The sequence below is a fragment of the Alosa pseudoharengus genome, unplaced genomic scaffold (genome assembly GCF_046254945.1).
Source record: "Alosa pseudoharengus isolate Yale_2024_CS ecotype anadromous, Long Island Sound unplaced genomic scaffold, YU_APseudo_1.1 YU_APseudo_1.1_scf_22, whole genome shotgun sequence".
Classification (NCBI taxonomy): Eukaryota; Metazoa; Chordata; class Actinopteri; order Clupeiformes; family Clupeidae; genus Alosa; species Alosa pseudoharengus.
In genome coordinates, this window is record NW_027468680.1 from 19,793,377 (window position 1) to 19,810,157 (window position 16,781).

At 41.3% G+C, this 16,781-nt stretch overlaps 2 protein-coding genes across 4 annotated transcripts; both read right to left on the bottom strand.

The window, feature by feature from the left end:
• Window positions 1-13: 13 nt before the first annotated feature.
• On the bottom strand, window positions 14-4,001 carry LOC143138856 (proton-coupled zinc antiporter SLC30A2-like). Its single transcript, XM_076299280.1, has 8 exons — window positions 3,948-4,001; window positions 3,565-3,773; window positions 2,883-3,029; window positions 2,291-2,444; window positions 1,751-1,946; window positions 1,259-1,364; window positions 943-1,077; window positions 14-750 (listed from the first exon to the last, which is right to left on the bottom strand). Exons 2-8 carry the CDS (start codon window positions 3,581-3,583, stop codon window positions 605-607), a joined length of 903 nt encoding a protein of 300 aa, XP_076155395.1. The 5' UTR covers window positions 3,584-3,773; window positions 3,948-4,001; the 3' UTR covers window positions 14-604.
• A 1,143-nt stretch (window positions 4,002-5,144) lies between these two features.
• Window positions 5,145-12,514, bottom strand: dnajc5gb (DnaJ (Hsp40) homolog, subfamily C, member 5 gamma b). 3 transcript variants are annotated; one of them, XM_076299278.1, is made up of 8 exons: window positions 12,012-12,514; window positions 11,788-11,870; window positions 11,491-11,561; window positions 11,274-11,396; window positions 10,894-11,107; window positions 7,686-7,887; window positions 6,422-6,478; window positions 5,145-6,262 (listed from the first exon to the last, which is right to left on the bottom strand). In XM_076299278.1, exons 4-8 carry the CDS (start codon window positions 11,384-11,386, stop codon window positions 6,156-6,158), a joined length of 693 nt encoding a protein of 230 aa, XP_076155393.1. In that variant the 5' UTR covers window positions 11,387-11,396; window positions 11,491-11,561; window positions 11,788-11,870; window positions 12,012-12,514; the 3' UTR covers window positions 5,145-6,155. The 3 variants fall into 3 exon arrangements, with proteins under 3 accessions (XP_076155393.1, XP_076155392.1, XP_076155394.1); XM_076299277.1 differs by having other exon boundaries at window positions 11,788-11,873; XM_076299279.1 differs by having other exon boundaries at window positions 11,784-11,873.
• Between the last annotated feature and the right edge of the window lie 4,267 nt (window positions 12,515-16,781).

Below are 16,781 nucleotides of genomic sequence, written 5' to 3' on the forward strand. Positions count from 1 at the left end.
TATATTTCTCTTTTAAAACTCAGTATAATAGAGTGTGTATACTTTTGAACCTCATGTGGAGGTGTAAGATTTCTTTCTGAAATCGGTCTGGGACAAAAGAGTCAGACCTGTCGAATCATCTATAGTATGATCCAAAATCTAAAGAGTGTAAGCTTCAGTGTACAGTGACTGTCTATCAGAAGTAGAACATTGCACCTTTGTGTAATAACTTAAAAGTTACATAAAGAGAGATCTTCACTACCCAAATCCCCATACCCATTAAACTGCAGTTTGACAGTATTATTTTTGTCATATTGGAGTAGCTGACCTTGTCAGTCCTTATCTTCACAGAAAGGCTAATATTGATAGAATGAGGAGCTTTCCCACTGAGCTGGAAAATTATCACAAACACTCAGGGGAGCTCACACACACAGCAGAGAGTGAACTTCTGACCTACACACAGATAAGCTGTAAATTCGGTACAAGCCAGCAGATGTGTGCGCTGTCAACAGCCGTGGAAAAAAAACCCCCAACATGCTTCAGGACAGATTATCCGGCTTGAAGTTCTTGTACCGCAGAGGGTATGCTCTCTCGACTCCCGGGATTGTGGGATTTTGGGGGGTTCTCAGTCCATGGGCCCCACACACTTAGAACAGAAGGCCATGTCACTGGAGTAGGGCTCAATCTGGATGGTGATGCTGCGGAAGCTGTGTTTGGACTGAAGCAGCTCCGTGGCGTCCATCAGGACCTGCTGAGGATTGGCTGAGTCTTCTATAAAAGGACAGAGAGAGAGAGTGTGGTCAATTCAGGTAGCTTCCTGTTGGTATATTTAGGTCCATCAGCATCCAGTTTTCTGTTTGGGTCTCAGTTCAAATGAGAGGAGACCAAGACTGCTGACAATGACATATTACAATATCATTGCTGTCATTTGTCTTTTAGTTAGCAAAAAATTAAAATGTTTACCAATAGCCAGATGAGCTGACAGTAGTGTGTGGTTTAATGTAAGAGTCCACATGTGGAGGTCATGCACAGCTCGGACACTGCTCACTGTAAGCAGAGCTTCCTTCACCGAGTCAAATTCATGCCCCTTTGGGGCACCTATCAAAAACATGCAGTGCAATGAGTTAAGATTAAACAGTACATTTAGGCAAGATATTAAAATAGTACTAGATAATAGTAGTGCAGTCTAAAATATAAATTAACAGTTCAATTCTTAGATATGTTTGAATTATATCCTCTAAATGAATCCCCAGTGAAAGATGGGGAAAAAATCTTGTACCTTCCATGAGTACACTGAAGATGTCCCTCAGAATGGTGATGGTTGTCGCAAGCACAAACACAGAAAACAGGAAGGTGCAGATAGGATCAGCTATTTTATATTCAGGCTGTGTGAACAACACCAAAAACAACATTTATGATAAAAAGAATGCACAGTAAGTCAGTCAGTATTTTATTACTTACAGTATATTTCTTAATGAATCTCTTAGTATATTCGATGGTGTGGTAATAACATACCATTAACCTTTAACTCTGACATACCAAGAGGGAATAATAAAACTAAGATGACAAGGCAAGTACTTTGGTTCCAAATGACATATTAGTAAATACTACTGACATATTGACGTCATTGTAAGTCACTTTGGACAGACGAGTCTGGTAAGAACTATCAACATAAACATGAATATAAACAGCTTTCTTGGGTGGTCATAAGATGACATTATCAGGCCAGTTTGTCCATAACCCCTGAAAGCCTAGTGGCCACTCAACTGACCCAACGGCTGATGATGAGGGCAGCCAGGAAGACTCCCAGACTCTGCAGCAGGTCACCCACCACATGGATGAACGCCGCTCGCACACTGGCGTTGCCATGGTTACCTGCTGCCTGTGCGCAGCCGTGACTGTGGCCATGTGACAGGCCGTGACTGTGGCCGTGGGAGGATGGGGACTGATGGAGGATAAGGGCCATGCTTTTGGATGGGAGAAACAAACAAAATGAATATAATAGTAATAATGCATATAACCGGTATATACAAAGCACCTTTCATGTCATCCAAGGTCACTTCACAACTATAAACACACAAAATTAAGATATCCCTAAGCACAAATCAGATATAGATTTAGAATCTCATATGAAGGTTTAGCTATAGAATTGAAAAAAGATACAATGTGCAGTGTAATACAGTTCACAGCTGGATGTCTAAATTGTTAGTTGGTCTTCCCTGTAATTCATTTTTTTTTTTTTAATTATCTGTTATTTGAATGCCAATACCACCATCTATGGATGGATCATACAAACTGCATAGTGACTTACATGATGTTGACCCCTACTGCACAGCCGGAGGTGATGATCATGATGCCACTGTGGATCTCATAGTCATCACGGAGGATCCTCTGAATGGCAATGAAGACCAGCACCGCAGTTACTGCCCAAATGGAGAGGGCGGAGAGCAGAGCGCCGAGGATCTCTGAAGGGGACGTGACGTGAGCATCACAGAATATGTCACATCAGATTGGCACAAAGGTCCCAAATGTATAGTATAAGTATACTCATACTATACATTTGGGACCTTTGTGCCGTTCTGATGTGACATAATATGCATCACAGCATATGTCACATCACAGCATCACAGAATATCTCACATCAAAATGGCCCAAAGGTCCCAAATGTGAGGGTTGACCAGAAAAAAAAATATCAGAATGAAAAAAACCTGAAATTCTTTGATACCAGTCCTGAAAGTACTGAAATCTGAATTCACCAATGCTAAAGAAATTGTACCAAATCAACTTCTAATCAACCATAAACTATGATTATAAAACTAACCTAGAGAGCCATGTAATAGTTGTATTTTTAATTGTTAATTGTATTTTTAGTTGTATGGTTAAGGTGTTTTGGGCAGACCGACCTGAGCGATGCCAACCAAACGTCATGGCTTTGGAGGGGGGTCTGGAGGAGAGGCACAGGGAGAAGAGGCTGACCAGTATGCTGCTGAAGTCAGTGAGCAGGTGCGCTGCGTCCGTCATGACCGCCAGACTGTGTGCTGCATAGCCACCTGAAGGGCAAACTCTTTTAAAAACATCCAAAATACTGTAGCTGCATTAGAGGCCAAACATTTGCTCACACTTGCAGTATCAAACACTTCTGGTCTGTCTGAAACCTACAGTAAAGCCTCCAATTATATGGATTCAGACCCATATTGATACAGCATGAGCAAGCAAAATATCAGAGCTTTGAGACATGTACATTGACCCACACACACACACATTACACACACACACGAGAGAAAGAGAAACAGAGAGAGAGAGAGACAAAGAGAGACAAAGAGAGAGAGTGCGCTATTGCCTATTTGCATAATACACGCCTATTTGCATAATACACACAGATAAAAGTTTATTGCTCATTAGTCACTCAATACCATCCATGAAAATAAAGGCCAGGATACCTAGGCTACTGTATAGGGTTACTGTACTCACTACAAGTTCTTTGCCAAACAACCAAGCCACTCGTCTACCCTATATGAAGTGTTTATCGGTGTTTATTGAGTCACTGTTACTCAATAAATAGCCATTTCCAACATTCATCCTTACCGACCATTTCACCAACCATGAACACCAGGCAGACAACTGAGGTGATGATGAGTTTCTTCTTGGCCAGCTGTCTCTCTCTGTCCTCAGCCCATGATGCCCCGTCACTGTGGCAGTGGGATGGGGTTTGTGTCTGCGCTTGGTGTGGACTGGTCTTGTCCTCGTTGCCTGCTCCTGTATGGAGGTATTCTTCTTTTGTGTCACAGAATGATCTGTACACAGGAGAACAAAAACAGAATTATTCAATAGTGAAGCGCTTTTCTGACTGACACACCATATTCTGTTTTCAGTTATTCAGGCAAGTATCATATAATGGAAATAAATATGTTTTAGTGGCAACACCACTGTGTAATAAAACATAATGTCACCAAAAAGTTGACCCTTACCTTAAATTCTCCAATGGAAATGTTTTAGAACCCTGCTCTCCGTCAAGAAGTGGCCTTTTCAAACTCATAATTCACTTAGCTTCCAAAGCAATCTAAAATAATTTGTCAAGTCTGCAGGAGACGTGTCCCAAACCTCTGTCTGCAGCAGCAGGTGATTAGTAAAGAAACACGTGTACCCATTCCACAGTCCCAGCCGGCCTCACTGTTTACATGGGTTAACACTCTTATCTACAGTGGGGTCAGTTGGTGTGGCTTCTGCAGGTTCCCTTTACAGTAGAAGCATTTCAGAAGCTTTAGATGAATTAATCTCATTAGGCAGGTTAGGTGTGGTCCACTGAGCAAAGACTAAGTGGCAGAACACATCTTTGTTTGAAAATAATTATGGGTAGCATTCATTGGTAGTAATCAATGTTGGCAATATCTGTAAAATCGAATGATTGGTAAAATCTAAAAAGCATCAGCCATTACCATTTTTAGCATTTTTGTTCTTGCATCAAATTAATTTATAATAAACTAGTTATTTAAGGCAAGTTACTTTTGATGTCCTAAAATGTCCTAACTATTTAAAAATATTAACTTTTAATTTAGTTACATTCAGTCACTGTCTCTGGGATATCTCACTTATGCCATCTAGCATCATTTTCAATGTACTGCAACGATCTTTCAAGATATGGAGATGACTTACATGACATTTTGAATCAAAATGAATGAGCTAAATAAATCTTTGTTATGATTGATGATTGTCAGACCATCCACTCAAATGAACTGGCTATGTAAATTGATCTTTTATGAGGTCACTGGCTTGTGTGTTATGCACTAATGAGATGCTCATCAGGCAAAATGGTCCAGTGGTAGAATAATATAATCGTTGATTTGATGAAAGAGAGTTTGTATTGGGTTTAATACTCTTTTAATGCTAGCTGCCCATTTACGGTCTTAACAGTTTGCTGATTGAATGCTAATGGAGATCACTTGCAAAATATCACTGGTGCATTTAACCTCTTGTCATCATAAATTATAGCAACAAAATATGGGGTGGTAAATATCAGGAATGCTACTCGGGTGGAGTACTAATATATACAGTATTTGGGATACATATACGTAGATATCCACTACCACACATACAGAGCCCTCTGAGTCTTGCATGAACATATTACTGATAGTATATATGATTTGGAAAAAACACTTTAGCATCAATATCCTTCAAAATCACATTTAATGGGAGTGAACATAAAATGCAGCCTAAATAGAGAGAACAATAACAATATAGAATGACGACAATAAAATAGATATAGTGCTGACATTTATTCCATTGTGACGTGGTATATTGCTTATAATTTAAAAACAGGCAAGAAACTTATTTTACAGTCACATATCATCTTTTCTCAAGTCACGAAAAAAATGGCTAGAAAACATTTCCAAGATGAGGTGAAAATCTTACAGCGATATCTATGTGCACTGGAACTGGATATGTATGACTGGCTTACCCTTACAAGTTGTGTCCTTGGCCAAGTGAGAGAGTAGTACCTAGATGGGGACTTTGGCAACAGTGTACATTACACTACTATAGCAAAGCTCTCTTTGGTCTCAGTAAGCCACTTCGACTATTGACAGTTCATTTAAAAAGAAGAAATAAATGATTCCTGAATAAATGTAAACCTCATCAAATAAATCAGCTTAATTTGTAAACAAAACATCATAATGCACCCTTGATGTTCACAGGATTAACGCAACTGTAGTTTTTCAAGGCTTACATTAACCCACAGAGTCTGCATTGTGTCAGACCTTTCTTTGGAAGTTATGGCATCAAAAATTGTTTTTGTTTGAATATATATATATATATATATATATACACATATATATATTAACACTTTTGTTTTTACAAAAAAAACAAAAAAAAAACATCACAGAACATGCGGGAACATGTCAGCTATCACTAGTTGATTCCCGGATAATCTTATCTAGTTTGGATAATCAAATACATTCATTGGCAATCCATTTCAGCAATAAAAATATATAATCTCAGAGCAGAGGAATGAGCCTGATAAACAAAAACAAACAGTAGAAGTTCAATCACGCAATTGTATTGTCAAATCCTGTCTGAACTGAAAAGCATCTGGCAGACAGTGCGTTTGCGATCCTTCTGTGTGACCAGCAGAGTGTGTGTCATTCCTTCACATGCTGCAGGTGAGAGCTAATGAGGTGGGCTCAGTCACGTCTGACCAACTCCTCTGTGCTAGATGTGTTCAGTGCCTGTCCAGCAGATAGGTTGGGCTTGGAGAAAGGCTCCACCACGATGGCTGAGGGAACATCACCTGGACAACAGTCAGAGGAAAGAGGGGTCAGGAGGGCAGAGTGACCAAAGAGATCTAGACAATTAACAGTGTGGTAGCAGATTGCTGCATTGTGCTAGTCTGATATTCAAGGGCTGTGGCTGGAGCACTGCATGGTGTCCAGACACTCTGATGTCTCACCTGAGCCTGGAGGAGGGCCTAAGGGAATGGGCTGACCAGAAATGACCCCACCATCTCCTGTAGGATTGTAATAATTGTAATTAATTTATGGGGATTTATTGTAGCACCTGGTGTTAGGCAATACAAAGTTAACGTTATCATCACGAGCAACACTACCAGTGCCAAAGCTTCTTTCAAAGTATGAAAGAATGAAAAAAAAATTGTGACTGTGACTGTAACCAGTCCTGGTCATACTGTATGTAGTCATATACAGTACACCAAAAGAAGATGAAGATCACTGCCAGTTCACAGCTCTTTGGGGCATTTATCCATAGCCTTGAGCCTCTATATCTATAGCCTATCTATAGCTAGATAACGCTAGCTCATTCATTCATTCACTCACTCTCCACCTAAAACTAGAGAGTGTTCTGGCATATAATGGCTGTCATGCATTACCCAGGTGGGTGCTACAGGTTGATGGTGGTTAGTGGGGTTCCCCGTTCACAGTAAAGTGCTTTGGGTGCCTTGATAAAGTGGTATATAAATGCAAGTTGTTGTAGTTGTAATGAGTATTGGATAAAATACTAAGGCTGTTTTTATAAGCTCATAGAATAGATTTGAAAAAGCAGCTGGGATGTAAACAAATATGACAAATATTTTCTAAATCCAGATGAGCGCCACAAAAGCAATGATACATTCTTTCCAATGAGATTGGCCTATGAGGAACATAACATGGAATACAATGTGTCCAATTACAACACATTTCCAACCTGTTTGACCACCATAACCATTATCTGTGCCTTCATTAACACTTACACAACTCAAGGATTTTTTTCTGACTGGCTGCCAACAAGTCTGGTGGATGAAGCTGAACTGAGTCTTAAAGCTGTAACCAAACGGAAACCTGTCTGGCGCCACTAGGCTAGTACTGTATGTCAGAAATGCTTTGAACATTTCACTGGAATCCCACACTGAAAGCTCTGCCGACATAACTTCTGCATGTATTTTCCTGCTTACACATATGCATGTCTTCTGTTCATTCTTCAACTACATACGGCAACACTTCTCAAAGCAATTTTTGAATTAATATTTTGGGGCTCTCTCATCTGATTTTAGGTCTTGTTTCTCTGTTAGTTCTTCTCACTTGGTGTTATCTGATTATTCCTCATTACCTTTATCTTTTACAATTTACAATCTCACGGTCTGTTTTAATCAGTTAAGTCAACAGTGCCCTTTGTTGAGTATTGGCAGCTTATTTTCCCTCATTTGTGTCCCCCATTCTCACCTGCGTCCGACTCTCCTGGCCCATAGTGTCCTTCCCCGTGCCAACCTGAGGCCTCCTGCTCAGCTCTAATCTGGGCCTCCAGCTCCTCGGGATCCATGTAGTGGTTTTCTTCCTCCTCCGAGCGCCCACACTTCCCACAGCAGCAGCAGCAGCAGAAGCAGCAGCAGCAGCACGTGCATAACGTCCCAATCACCACGAGAGTCTAGAAAACACACACACACACACACGCACATGCACACGAACACACACACACACACACACACACACACACGCACACGCACACGCGCACACACACACACACACACACACACACAATAATATTACCATAAACACATAAAGAACATTTAATGCAGGGTTCCCATGCATGGATTGCCTGGTCCTGGACCAATAGAGAACATCAATGAAGATTACTTTTGAAAAAAAAATCTTGGTTTAGGACTAATCCATGTATGGGAAACCAGGTCTTGGAAGTCTTACTGACTTGCACACATCAGCAAACGCATCAGGAAAAGTAGGATATATGAAAATATTGAAAGTAGTGCATTCCTGGTTTGTGGGGTGTAATCTCTATATATTGTCTGTAAATAAACATTTCTAATTTGTTATACCTTTACTAAATGAGGCAAAATTCTAGGAGAATTTACAACAAAATAGTTTGGAGGCCTAATCTAGGAAACGTTAACAAGTAGAAGGGCATGCATCATCTCAATGAAAAGACATTAAATGCACTCCCTGTAACATCCTCTGCTCTGATATGTGGCATCCTGGAAGCCCTCTTATTTTCCTTATATATGCTTCCCGTCGGCTCAATCTTCAAGAAAAATAACATTTCCTACCAGTGTTATGCCGACGACACCCAGTTTTATCTACCAGTTTCACCCAACAGTACAGCTCTATTTTTATAGTTTTTCCTGAATACTTAAACACAACTGTGATTCTTATAGCACAATTTCTAAAACTATTAATACGTATAGCAAAACCACTCCCTGAGTTTGCAAAACTAAAAGCACAAACACTGCTTTGCACTCAGTTTGCATTTTTTTAACACACACTTTGCACAACTGTAGGCACAATTCACTGCACAGCACTCTTTTTGCAGAACTGTAAATACAACTCATGCTTTACACTCAATTTCCAAATGATCAACACACTCCTAGCAAATCTATACACATGTATGGATATAATTTTCACTATTTTGCCAACTCTCTGGCACACTTTCTCATGTGAGAACTGTTTTAGATAATTAGTTCACTTTGCAATCAGCTAAGCACTATAAATAAGCCACAGGTAATGTACAATGGGTACAATGGAGGGAGCAGGAAGAGTGAGAAGAGTAAGAATTAGAGGAGGCCGAAGAATAGGACGTGGAGGTGAAGAAGTAGGAGGAAGAGGATGCGGAGGTGAAGAAGTGAGAGGGAGAGGATGACAAGGACAAGGAGGTGAAGTTAGAGGAAGAGCGAAGAGGACAAGGAGGAGCAAGAGGAGGACGAGGAGGGGGAAGAGGAAGGGTAAGAAGAGAAAGAAATTGCCCTTTTACAGGCAAAAAATCAGTCTACATGTGGGGATATTGTCATGTCAGGCCTGGATACGGCATTCCACAATATATTTTCCCCGGTGCCTTGGACTAGGACATTGCATGTGATGTAGACGAAATTTTGAGAGAGACGACCCAATGTAGACTGATTTGTTTTGTCTCAGTGAAATTGCTATTTTGTGTTTTAACTTGTGTTTGTTTTGATGTGTGTAAATAAACACCAATACTTAAAGTTTGGATCCCTGTATGTTTACAGAACTATGACAAAAGTATGACCTCAAACTGACATTGTCTACCTTGTGCACAGAGAAAGCAAAAGCCAGATGTGTTTTGCAAGTCTTTTTACGTCTTTTGCAAGAGAACTACAATGTTTTGCTGATTGGGTGAAAGGTTTTCCTATTTGTGTGTAGAGTTTTGCAAAAAAAGCCATAGTTACAAAAAAATGTGCTTAAGCAATCAGAAAAAACTGTAAGCTGGTCAACTGTTTGTGGAGGACATTAAATGTTGGATGGCTAGCAATTTCCTTCAGTTGAATGACACCAAAACAAAGGTAATCATCTTTGGTCCCTCTCGCTCAGACACCAGCACAAACGCACAGTGAGGTTAAAAATCTTGGTCTTTTTATGGACAGCTCTTTGAATTTTAACAAACAAGTGAGTAATGCGGTGAGAGGCAACTTTTATCATCTTAGAAATATTGCAAAAGTAAAGTCATTTTTAACCCCCAAAGACCTGGAGACCGTAGTCCAGGCTTTTATTACTTCTCGGCTAGATTACGGCAATGCTCTTTATTTGGGACTGTCCCATTCAACACTCTCATAATTACAAATGGTCCAAAAAGCAGCTGCTAGGCTTTTAACTGGTACAAAGAAACGCCAACACATCAGCCCAGTCCTTGTCCAGTTGCAATGTCTACTAGTGAAATATAGAGTTGATTTTAAAATGTTATTATTTGTTTTTAAAGCTCGAAATGGTTTAGCCCCTCAGTACATTTCCAATCTGCTCTCACCTTACTCTGCCACCCGGTCACTTAGGTCTACTCTCTGTGCCATTGTCACGCCTGAAATCCAAAGATATCCGTGCCTCTTCTGTTGCTGCTCCCAAGCTCTGGAATAGTCTCCCATTGCACATCAGATCATGTCCTACCATACATTGTTTTAAATCAAATTTAGAGACTTAGACAGACTTAGACCTTTTTTTTTATCTTGCTTTTAGTTTAGTCTGAGGTTTTCTTTGAGGTTTAATTCATTTAATTTCTTTTCACTTTTAAATTATTTTCTTTTAAGTATTTTTACCTTTGGCTTTTATCCAACTGTGTTATTTATTTCTTAACTCCTTGTTCTTCAAATGTTTGATCTATGTTATTATTGTCATGTCTAACCTCACAAATTGTGAAGCACTTTGGGTCAACTCTGTTGTTTTTAAATGTGTCATACAAATAAAACCTTAATTAATGTGTAGGAAACCAGTCATGACCTCCCAAACCAATACCAGGTGTTTTTCTCAGTCTTACCCTGTACCAACAAATTAATTGGTCAGAGTAGATATATTTCAACCAAAGCAATGCCCTCAATCCACTATTGGCCTATTAAAGGGCAAATGTGTTGACAAAACAACATGAAACACACACACACACACACACACACACATACACACACACACACTTGCTTCCCACCTTGAACCAGCATTTAGACATGAGGAAGTAGAGTTGAACACTGTCTTCTCCAAACTGCTCGGACACGTAAAGACCCATTGAGCCATATTCATCATAGATCTTCCTCTTGTTCTCATCGTTCAGGATTGAATTGGCATTGTTGATCTCCTTAAAGCGCTCAGCAGCCTCTGGGTTGTCTGGATTCTTGTCTGGATGATACCTAAGTGCAAGTTTTCTGTGAAGGACAAACTATTTTTGAGGATTTTTTTAAAGCCAGGGCATGCATCTTCATCAGACTTGAATGAAAACTTGCGATGTCACCATGATGTCATTCCTTGTGGTGGATTTAAGGGTCACATTTATGAGAATATGATGAATGTATTTTCTTTTTTGCTCCTTACCTGTAGGATTTTTTAATCTCATCCTCTGATGCCCCCCTCTGCACACCTAATATCTGATATAGAGACTCCCCTGCAGTTGATAATTTGCGTTGGGGTCGATTTGGTTGCTCCATGATTTCAAGTCTAACAGCACAAATGGAATAAGCAACCTATTATTACTATCATAGTTAACATGGCAAAATAAAAAAAAAGCACCAGGGTCTAAAATATGACCAACCTGTGTTATCACGGGAATATGGTTTAAGCATAGGCCCGTCTTTAGGTGCCTACTGGCAACATGAGAGTAACCTAGTGTAAAAACAAAACATAGGTTAGCCTACCTGACATTAGAAGAAGTAGCTTACATGTGTACATGAGGACAGTCAGATGAATTGAGCGAAATTCGTGAATTAAAACATAGTTTCGCGTTGACAGGTAGGCACATTAGACAACATATTAATTGTGGCCTTAAGATTTGATAAGAGGCACCGGAGTTTCCGTGTTACAAAGAATCAATAGGCTCTACCCTACCTACCTGCTGCCGATTAAGGTCGTGACAATGTTCTGACAGGTAGCCTATGTCAAAGATTGTAGGATACAATCTTTGGGCGAGATCTCCTGCTGAGTTCCAAAACACATAGATTAGTCTACCACAAAAGACTAAGTGACAAGTTGACAAGTTTCCAGATGCAGGTGTCTTCAAACACCAATCCTTCGGCAGCAATCTGTGAAAAGTCAGAAATGGCAACGGTTACCTACCTGGTCAAAGTCCCAAGATTCGGACGCGGACAGGTCCAACTAGTTTGTGTCTGATTCGGAGACTCAACCAGGGTAGGCTACAGTAACATTTCGCCTCATGTTGCCATTAGAGGAAGCGTAAGCTAAATGTAGGAAGTAACCCAAGTTCACTAGCTGCTAACGTTACTGACGTTTTCTATTAGGCAATATGGGTGTGTAGAGAGCGGTATTTGACAGCACAAACATCCGAATAGGTGAGCTAAAACTTTCGTATGCCATGTGATCACTAACTTCCGCTAGCAGAGCAACACAACACTCCATTGGCAACCCTCCACTGAAGTAGCCTACTGTATGGGAAAATGAACCAGTATACACAATCTCTTCTCTGAACTTAGCGTAATGTTTTATGAATCTTTTTGACCTGTCTTGTAATGTCCAAATTTCGAATTCAAACTCTTTGAGCTTACCAACAGTGGCCATAATCTTTAGTTTTCTATTCCATTTCAGTGCGGTCATCAGTCAACCTAAAACCCTAAGAACTTGAAAACTTAACTAGAATTACGGTTCCGAGGAACTGCAAGAGTGGGTTTGATCAGGGGCATGGAACTCGGCCTCATCCAAGGATTCCAACGGTACCTCATTTATGAAAATCGGGCATACGGGTCAAAAGTTACATGCACACACCTTCATTATACACAGACAGCCCAGCCCAGCCCATTAGACATTGCCAGGTGGCTTAGAACTCTTCCAGGTGCAAGCTTAACCCTTAAATGTGTAGGTTTTTGAAAGTTCTAAGTTCCGCAACAATTGAAGGTTCTAAAATTCTATGTTGAATTCAATGAACCCAGATATTCTTTAGAACGTTCATTTCTCAACATTCCCGTCACACTGGTGTGACGGTACTCCTTTAAGGGTTAAACAATCAGAGCTGTGATGTCACAATCGGAATTAGAATCCTTGAACATTCCGCCATTCATTTCAATGGGGCCGAAAAACGCAGAAAAACGGGAATACCGCGAAAACGACAAGGGCCAGCGACACGAAATTAACAAGCAAGTTACACCGGTTCGGGCCTGAATTTTTGGAGTTCGAACCGCGTCGATAGCTCAAACGGTCTAGGAGCAGTAGTTCGGCCAAAAAGTGGGTGAACAGGAATAATAAACTAGAATTGCGGTTCCGAGGAACTGCAAGAGTGGGTTTGATCAGGGGCATGGAACTCGGCCTCATCCAAGGATTCCAACGGTACCTCATTTATGAAAATCGGACATACGGGTCAAAAGTTACATGCACACACCTTCATATACATAGACAGCCCAGCCCAGCCCATTAGAGCTCTGCCAGATGGCTCAGAACTCTACCAGGTGCAAGCTTAAACAATTAGAGCTGTGATGTCACAATCGAATTAGAATCCTTGAACATTCCGCCATTCATTTCAATGGGGCCGAAAAACGCAGAAAAACGGGAATACCGCGAAAACGACAAGGGCCAGCAACACGAAAGTAACAAGCAAGTTACACCGGTTCGGGCCTGAATTTTTGGAGTTCGAACTGCGTCGATAGCTCAAACGGTCTAGGAGCAGTAGTTCGGCCAAAAAGTGGGTGAAAAAGAAGATATAACTAGAATTGCGGTTCCGAGGAACTGCAAGAGTGGGTTTGATCAGGGGCATGGAACTCGGCCTCATCCAAGGATTCCAACGGTACCTCATTTATGAAAATCGGACATACGGGTCAAAAGTTACATGCACACACCTTCATATACACAGACAGCCCAGCCCAGCCCATTAGAGCTCTGCCAGGTGGCTTAGAACTCTTCCAGGTGCAAGCTTAAGCAATTAGAGCTGTGATGTCACAATCGAAATTTGAATTCTGAACATTCCGCCATTCATTTCAATGGGCCCAAAAAACGCCGAAAAACGGGAATATCGCGAAAACAACAAGGGCCAGCGACACGAAATCAACAAGCAAGTTACACCGGTTCGGGCCTGAATTTTTGGAGTTCGAACCGCGTCGATAGCTCAAACGGTCTAGGAGCAGTAGTTCGGCCAAAAAGTGGGCTTATAGGAAGATATAATAACTAGAATTGCGGTTCCGAGGAACTGCAAGAGTGGGTTTGATCGATCAGGGGCATGGAACTCGGCCTTATCCAAGGATTCCAACGGTACCTCATTTATGAAAATCGGACATACGGGTCAAAAGTTACATGCACACACCTTCATATACACAGACAGCCCAGCCCAGCCCATTAGAGCTCTGCCAGGTGGCTTAGAACTCTTCCAGGTGCAAGCTTAAGCAATTAGAGCTGTGATGTCACAATCGAAATTTGAATTCTGAACATTCCGCCATTCATTTCAATGGGCCCAAAAAACGCAGAAAAACGGGAATACCGCGAAAACGACAAGGGCCAGCGACACGAAATCAACAAGCAAGTTACACCGGTTCGGGCCTGAATTTTTGGAGTTCGAACCGCGTTGATAGCTCAAACGGTCTAGGAGCAGTAGTTCGGCCAAAAAGTGGGTGAAAAGGAATAATAAATAAACTAGAATTGCGGTTCCGAGGAACTGCAAGAGTGGGTTTGATCTGGGGCACGGAACTCGGCCTTATCCAAGGATTCCAACGGTACCTCATTTATGAAAATCGGACATACGGGTCAAAAGTTACATGCACACACCTTCATATACACAGACAGCCCAGCCCAGCCCATTATAGCTCTGCCAGGTGGCTTAGAACTCTTCCAGGTGCAAGCTTAAGCAATTAGAGCTGTGATGTCACAATCGAATTAGAATCCTTGAACATTCCGCCATTCATTTCAATGGGCCCAAAAAATGCAGAAAAACGGGAATACCGCGAAAACGACAAGGGCCAGCGACACGAAATCAACAAGCAAGTTACACCGGTTCGGGCCTGAATTTTTGGAGTTCGAACCGCGTCGATAGCTCAAACGGTCTAGGAGCAGTAGTTCGGCCAAAAAGTGGGTGAACAGGAATAATAAATAATAACTAGAATTGCGGTTCCGAGGAACTGCAAGAGTGGGTTTGATCAGGGGCATGGAACTCGGCCTCATCCAAGGATTCCAACGGTACCTCATTTATGAAAATCGGACATACGGGTCAAAAGTTACATGAACACACCTTCATATACACAGACAGCCCAGCCCAGCCCATTAGAGCTCTGCCAGGTGGCTTAGAACTCTTCCAGGTGCAAGCTTAAGCAATTAGAGCTGTGATGTCACAATCGAAATTTGAATTCTGAACATTCCGCCATTCATTTCAATGGGCCCAAAAAACGCAGAAAAACGGGAATACCGCGAAAACGACAAGGGCCAGCGACACGAAATTAACAAGCAAGTTACACCGGTTCGGGCCTGAATTTTTGGAGTTCGAACCGCGTTGATAGCTCAAACGGTCTAGGAGCAGTAGTTCGGCCAAAAAGTGGGTGAAAAGGAATAATAAATAAACTAGAATTGCGGTTCCGAGGAACTGCAAGAGTGGGTTTGATCAGGGGCATGGAACTCGGCCTTATCCAAGGATTCCAACGGTACCTCATTTATGAAAATCGGACATACGGGTCAAAAGTTACATGCACACACCTTCATATACACAGACAGCCCAGCCCAGCCCATTATAGCTCTGCCAGGTGGCTTAGAACTCTTCCAGGTGCAAGCTTAAGCAATTAGAGCTGTGATGTCACAATCGAAATTTGAATTCTGAACATTCCGCCATTCATTTCAATGGGCCCAAAAAACGCAGAAAAACGGGAATACCGCGAAAACGACAAGGGCCAGCGACACGAAATCAACAAGCAAGTTACACCGGTTCGGGCCTGAATTTTTGGAGTTCGAACCGCGTCGATAGCTCAAACGGTCTAGGAGCAGTAGTTCGGCCAAAAAGTGGGTGAACAGGAATAATAAATAATAAGAAAACTTAAGAAGAACAATAGTGGGCTTGCTCCGCAAGCCCACAGCATGGCTTTCAGCCATGCTGTGGGCTTGCAGGATCAAACCCACTAATAATAAGAAAACTTAAGAAGAACAATAGTGGGCTTGCTCCGCAAGCCCACAGCATGGCAAAGCCATGCTGTGGGCTTACTGGATCAAACCCACTAATAAATAAAGTAAACTTAAGAAGAACAATAGTGGGCTTGGTCTTGCTGGATCAAACCCACTAATAAGAAAACTTAAGAAGAACAATAGTGGGCTTGCTCCGCAAGCCCACAGCATGGCTGAAAGCCATGCTGTGGTCTTGCTGGATCAAACCCACTAATAAGTAAACTTAAGAAGAACAATAGTGGGCTTGCTGGATCAAACCCACTAATAAATAAATAAATAAAGTAAACTTAAGAAGAACAATAGTGGTCTTGCTGGATCAAACCCACTAATAAGAAAACTTAACCCTTAAAGGTGTAGGTTTTTGAACATTCTAAGTTCCGCAACAATTGAAGGTTCTAAAATTCTATGTTGAATTCAATGAACCCAGATATTCTTTAGAATGTTAATTTCCCAACATTCCCGTCACACCGGTGTGACGGTACTCCTTTAAGGGTCAAACCCACTAATAAATTGAGTCTATCCAGTCGAGTACGCTTCAAGTATTACTATAATTGATACAATTTGGCCTAAAGTCAGACAATCATTCAGCATTTAAATAAACCACGAGTACATACGTTTTCTTCATATTTTTCTTAATAGAAATATGGAAGTGCAAACTCCGTCTGATGACGCAGGAATTCGCAGAATGACGCTGCTCTCTGATAAGGTGGTATTTTTCTGGCCTCAAAGTGAAATTAATCACAATAA